Genomic DNA, 7,005 nt, shown 5'->3' with positions numbered 1-7,005 from the left:
ACAACCACCATATATCAATATTCAAAATTCTATAACTTGTTAAACAAATACATCATTTTTAAATTCATTGAAATAATTTTTTGACACCTTGACTCTCCAGGACGAAGATTGCTGTCAATGTTTCTCTCAGTTACCATGTGAAAATGCCAAGGAGCACACAAAGTCAGCTTTACTTGGTGAAGCAAATAACTTCAACAAGGCTCTGTCTTTACTGGAATCAAATAATATTGAAGGTAGGTCTTTTATCATTTGTCTCTTGTTTCAGTCAATTAAATAAGTACCAGTTACGTACTGGGGTAGATGTAATCGACTTAATCCCTTTGTCTATCCTTGTTTGTCCCCTCTTTGTTTAGCCCCTGTGGTTCAATAGAAAAATATATTTGTGTGTATATGCGTGTGCATTCGTATACATAGATATCTTTACATACACACTGGTTATATATTTATATGATTTATTTTGTTTAAATTCTCACCGACTTTATCATAGCATCCCAATATCTACAATCCCACAATTGTCTGCAAAGTCTAATTGCTTGCCTCAAACCGTCTCTAACTACAATGTCTCTATTCCTCAGATGCCCTCGCTACATTCCGTGTCTGCGCTGATCTACGCAAGAAACTGCTTGCACACCACACTAAAGATTACGGGGAAATACAGGATTGCATTGCTCGATGTTTAGCTTCTCTTGGTTGGTATTGGTTTTATTTATTTATTTACAATGTCAGTCTCAGAAAGAAACAATCATGTCATCAAAATCTCAAAGCTACAAAGTAGACATTTGACAGATATTTGTCCTCATCTTGTTTGTTGTTAATACAACGTTTCAGCTGATATACCCTCCAGCCTTCATCAGGTGTCTTGGGGAAATTTCGAACCTGGGTTCTCATTCCTAAGGTATTTTGCAAGAATTCTTTGTCGCAGGGTTCTTGAAGCATAACCAGTAAACAAGTGTCACCTTAGTCTGTTGGCTTTGGACAGCTGACACTTTCCATCATACCCAGCAAAATAAGCTGGGAATTTTCATATAATAATAATAATACTTTCTATCATAGGCACAATGCCTGAAATTTTTTGGGGGAAGGGTCCAGTTGATCAGATTGACCCCAGTACACAACTAGTACTTAATTTATTGACCCCCAAAAGGATGAAAGGCAAAGTGGACCTTGGCGGAATTTGAACTCAGAATGTAAAGACAGATGAAATACCACTAAGCATTTCATCCAGCATGCTAATGTTTCTGCCAGCTCGCCACCTTAATAACAACAACAACGACGGCGGCGGCGGCGGCGACGACGACGACGACGATTTTGGCTGAAGGCCAGCAAGTTCAGGGGAGGGTCAAAGTCAATTGCACTGACTCCAGTACACAACTGGTACTTATTTTATTAACATAAGAGAATATATTCTCATCAATGTGCTTGGTGTTAAAATACCTGCAAGTCATAGACAAGTGAGATAACTCACATCAGATTTCATTCGGGAGCAACAGATATCGATGTAATAATAAAGTTTTTGAAGAACATATTTGAGGCTTAGAAACAACAAATCATAATAACAAAGTCATCATTGTTTTATGTCTCCTTTCCCATGCGAATATTGCAGGGAGAGTGTTGATTTCCATTGCAGGAAGCAGTGTCTTATAGCTGGGTGCTCTTCCTGTCACCAACTGTTGCTTCTTATGAGATATGTAGGGATGCTGCAACGAACCTATTCTAATACACAGGGCAACAACATCAGTATTTCACAATAATTCTTTCCCATCCACTTTCGCATTTTTAAGCAACAGCCGTAACAGTTTTTCCAAGATGTGCCTGAGTCTTTAAACTAAGATATTTTTCTATTTTCAGGTAAATACAAAGAAGCTTGCAAAGTCTTAGAATCCAGTTTGACAATTACTGAAGATTGTTATGGCAGTGGTAGCCTGGAATTGGCACGGGAACTCCAGAAATTCTGCGAACTACTCTACATAGCAGGAGAAAAGAAAAAAGCTTTAAAAACTATCAACCGAGCAAAAAGTTTATTTGCTATACATTTTGGTTTGAAATGTCCTGAATACGGAGAACTTGCTTTGCTTGAATCTAAACTTGATTTACAAGAATAAGGAAAACATTAAATCTAATTCTGTTAATCCATAGCAAGATAATAAAATATTTTGTTACTAAAAGTGTCCTTAGATGTTGTTGGGTCCTTGATGTTGGTAGAGAATGAAAATGTCTTTCTAGGAATGTGTGTGAAAATAATTAACAACATTCACAAACAACTGACAAGTTTTATTTTCTGCACATGGTGTTTTCTGTGTTGGTCTTTCAATGTAAAATGACAGCAACAATTTATACACACCGGGGAGAGACATATTACTGGGATCTACAACAATTTAACTGGAATGTAACAATCTATGGCTGACTCATCACAACAGGAAAATAATTGCGTTATATTCATGACACCAAAATCTGCCTCAATATTCTGGGAGTAGCTGCCTCACATTATGGAGCTGCTGCCAAAAACCACATTTATATAATGGGAAAGTTCTACAGGGTGTCCACAAGGTCTGGGTACATGGAGTAAATAAAATCATAACATAAACAATTAAATATAAGAAATAATAATTTCTTAAAGTATGTGTCAATCCCCATGTACCTAGACTTTGTGGACACCCTGTAGAAAGTCAAATTACACGATGGCTTAACACTGATTGGCTAGTTAATTGACCAATCACATGAAATGATTGTGGCTTTGCCATTACATTTACTCAGCTTTCCAGCGATTCAGTTTTGAATCTGCTACAAAAGTGTTGGGATGTCATAGGGACCAAATGGATCATTGGGTGACTTTTCAGCTAAAGAGTTTTAAACCATGTCATCCCCTGCTTGCTTCAACCCACGTCAGTCTTTTTCACTCCATTAACAACCAGGTATATATATATATATATATATATATATATATATATATTGTTGGCACTCCGTCGCTTACGACGTCGAGGGTTCCAGTTGATTCGATCAACGGAACAGCCTGCTCATGAAATTAACGTGCAAGTGGCTGAGCACTCCACAGACATGTGTACCCTTAACATAGTTCTCGGGGAGATTCAGTGTGACACAGTGTGACAAGGCTGACCCTTTGAATTACAGGCACAACAGAAACAGGAAGTAAGAGTGAGAGAAAGTTATGGTGGAAGAGTATAGCAGGGTTCGCCACCATCCCCTGCTGGAGCCTCGTGGAACTTTAGGTGTTTTTGCTCAATAAACATTCACAACGCCTGGTCTGGGAATTGAAAACGCGATCCTATGACTGCGAATCCGCTGCCCTAACCACTTGGCCATTGCACCTCCACTATATATATATATATCATCATCATTGTTTAACGTCTGCTTTCCATGCTGGCATGGGTTCATGGCTGTGTGGTTAGGAAGCTTGCTTCCCAGCTACATGGTTTCGGGTTCAGTCCCACTGCATGGCACCTTAGGCAAGTGTCTTCTGCTATAGCCCTGTGCCGACTGAAGCTTTGTGACTGAATTTGGTAGGTGGAAGCTACTGCCGCGTGTGTATATGTGTGTGTATGTGCTTGTGCCTCTCCAAGAGAGAGGGATATACATATATATATATATATATATATATATATATATATATATATATATATATATATATATATATATATATATATATATATATATATGCGTGGCTGTGTGGTAAGAAGCTTGCTTCCCAACCACATGGTTCCAGTTTCATTCCCACTATGTGGCACCTTGGGCAAGTGTCTTCTACTATAGCCACAGGCCAACTAAAGCCTTGTGGGTGGATTTGGTAGACGGAAACTGAAAGAAGCCCATCGTATATGTATATGTTTGTGAGTCTATGTTTGTCCCACCACCATCACTTGACAACCGATGTCGGTGTGTTTACATCCCCATAACTTAGCGGTTCAGCAAAAGAGACCAATAGAATAAGTACTAAGCTTACAAAGAATAAGTCCTAGGGTTGATTTCTTCCATTACAGGTGGTGCTCCTGCCTGGCCGCAGTCAAATGACTGAAACAAGTAAAAGAATAAAAGAATATATATATGTACATACAGAACACTACTACAATAGCCTCCTAAAAACACTGCCTCTCCCACTCAGGCCAGGCTAGCAAAGCAATGTAGATGCACGAAATTAGTTGCAATCTCCACCCACAGCCTCACCAGCGCCGCACTCTGCACAACAGCACCAGGAAGTCGAGTGTAGCGAAGCAACCACTGCCTCACTCCAGTTATGCCTATCTTACCCACCTTAGATGTGACTACCACCAGAATTTATGCACATCAGAATGGACAGTAGCATCTTCGGAAAATTCTCTGTAAACATTTTTACCATGAGAAAATTTGCTGTAGGAAATTTCACCCTAAAGGAGGCACATAATTAAACTGTAAACTAGATGACTCGTTTTAAAGAAATTACCTTTCTCTAATTAGTTGATGAAGTTGCCATTTTAAGAAAATAGTTGAGATTCCTTTTTTCTTTTGCAGTTTATTTTTACGGCAAATTTTCCAACAACAAAAATGTTTGTGGTGAAATTTCTTCCAACCTGGACAGTAGCGAGTACAGAAAGTGCAACATATCCAGAGGTTGCCTCCCTTACAGTTCAGCACTGCACGAGAGAGTTGAGTGTAGTTGTTTAGCCAGAGAGAAACACCATCTAACTGGGAAGGAGTTGAGGGTTAGGCCTCCCCATTCAAACGATCTCTGTGTGCCATAGAACTATTCAATCAGAGCTTACCTTAGGCAGCATATCAATAGAGAGTGAGGGACACATGAGAGAACATTGAGGTAGAGCGAAGTTGAAGGAAATTGGTGTGAAGGATGAGAGAAATGTGTCCACATGGATGATGGTGTACTTGTGTTCAATGATTCTGCAAAGAAAGAGGCTTGGAGAAGCCATTATGACTGCTGAATGTGGAGAATGAATGGGAGGAAGAGAGCCTGCCAAAGGTTGACCCAACTGAGGGGACCAGCTACCCAAATTAACAGTACCCAGGTAGATAAAGCAATTAATGATATGAAGACAAGGAAGGCCCCTGGCCCATCAGAGATCACCTCTAAAATGCTTACCATATCTGGTGGTGTGGGTTATAGTCTAATCACTGTATCATAAATCAGGTAGTTCATGAATGAGTCATACCCAATCACTGGTGTGGCAGCACCATAGTCATCTGCTACATAGGTAAAGGTGCTGCTTTAGATAGAAATAACTACAAGGGTGTTGACTTGCTGGATCAGGTGATGAAGGTCACGGAGAGGGTCATAGCCCAACTAATTAGGGAGAGAGTTAGCCTAGATGGGATGCAGTTTTGTTTTGTGCCAGGTAGAAGCACCACTGATGCTATATTTCTGGTAAGACAGCTTCAGGAGAAATACTTAGCCAAAGATAAACCTCTGTACTTGGCTTTTGTTGACATTGAGAAAGCCTTTGACAGGGTCCCCTGATCCCTTACCTGGTGGTCAATGCAGAAACTAGGGATAGACAAGTGGATAGGCGATGCAGAAACTGGGGAGTCAGTAAGGTGAGGGTTGGCAATGAGTATAGTGAAGAATTCTGGGTAGAAGTAGAGGTTCACCAAGGATCAGTCCTCGATCCCCTCTGATTCATCAGTCCTCCAGGCAATAACAGAGGAATTCAAGACAGGCTGCCCCTGGGAGCTCCTCTATGCTGATGACCTTGCTCTAATAGCTAAGTCATTGCCAGAACTAGAGACAAAGTTTAGGGTGTGGAAGCAAGGTCTAGAACCAGTGTAAGCTATGGACACATAAGAGCTGCAGCAATATCAAAGGAAGGTTAATTGGGAAGATAGCTTTTGTGTGTGGCAGATGCACAGGAGCAATAAACACCAAAGATGTACAGAAATCAGATTCCATCACAATCTAGAAGTAGTTGATAGCTTCCACTACCTAAGTGACCAAGGCAGTAATGGAGGTGGATACTCTGAGAGTGTAGTGGCTAGAATAAGAATAGCCTGGGCAAAGTTCAGAAAGCTCCTACCTCTGCTGGTAATAAAGACAGCATGATGCATGTGTGCAAATATGCCAGTGGAACATGGACCATGACCACTGAGGACATGCATAGGCTTGAAAGAAATGAAGCTGGTATGATCCACTGGATGTGTTATGCCAGTGTGCATACATGACAGAGAGTAAGCACCCTGAGAGATAAGTTGGATATAAGAAGTATCAAATGTGGTGTGCAAGAGAGGTGGCTGTGCTGGTATTGTCGTGTTGTGTATGGATGAGGACAGCTGTGTGAAGGAGTGTCACACCCTAACAGTGGAAGGAACCTGTGGAAGAGGTAGACCCAGGAAGACATGGGATGAGGTGGTGAAACACAACTTTCGAATTTGGGCCTCACAGAGGCAATGACAAGAGATCGAGTCTTTGGAGATGTGCTATGATTGAGAAGACGCGGCAAGTAAAGTGAGATCACAGCCATGGCTGATACCAGTGTATCAGCCATGACTACGATTACACTCAACTCAACAGGTCTTCTCAAGCAAGCGTGTCATCTGGCTGGTAGTAATAGCAAGGAAAATTACTTCCTTTCAATGGTAAATTAAAAATTCCTAAATTACAGGTGCAAAGAATTAAAACTAAAAGAAGATACACTTACAATTGGATGGTAATAAATAATTTCATTTTTAAATAAACCTGTTTCATGAATCAGAAAAAAAGATGCAAATAATCAATATTAGCAGTTGGCATTGATTACCAAGAACTAATATTGGTAAAAGTACCTTGATGCTAGAAATTTGTCTTACAGAAAAACTGTATAGACATGCTAGACTTTTGTTTATGTTCAAATGACTGAATGCACAAGGTGTGAAATAATTTTCAACATTGAAGGGTAGGACAAGCCATAGGGAGTGCTAAAAATAGCTCCAAAGAGATAGTTCAATTCAACAACTCCACTAAAAACTAGCAGAAATATATATGAAATTTAAGTTTTAACCAATACATATATATATATATATATATATATA

At 39.9% G+C, this 7,005-nt stretch overlaps 1 protein-coding gene across 1 annotated transcript in view; it reads left to right on the top strand.

Annotated features, from left to right (window-relative positions):
• Positions 1-2,170, top strand: part of LOC106867826 (SET and MYND domain-containing protein 4) — a 30,819-nt gene extending 28,649 nt beyond the window's left edge. The window contains exons 15-17 of the mRNA XM_014912851.2: positions 101-233; positions 576-689; positions 1,849-2,170. Coding sequence (XP_014768337.1) covers positions 101-233; positions 576-689; positions 1,849-2,102 — 501 coding nt within the window. The 3' untranslated portion in view covers positions 2,103-2,170. The remainder of the gene's footprint in view (positions 1-100; positions 234-575; positions 690-1,848) is intronic.
• The last annotated feature ends 4,835 nt before the right edge of the window (positions 2,171-7,005 follow it).

The sequence above is a fragment of the Octopus bimaculoides genome, chromosome 5 (assembly GCF_001194135.2).
Source record: "Octopus bimaculoides isolate UCB-OBI-ISO-001 chromosome 5, ASM119413v2, whole genome shotgun sequence".
Taxonomy (NCBI): Eukaryota; Metazoa; Mollusca; class Cephalopoda; order Octopoda; family Octopodidae; genus Octopus; species Octopus bimaculoides.
This window is presented reverse-complemented; position numbering and strand designations above follow the sequence as displayed.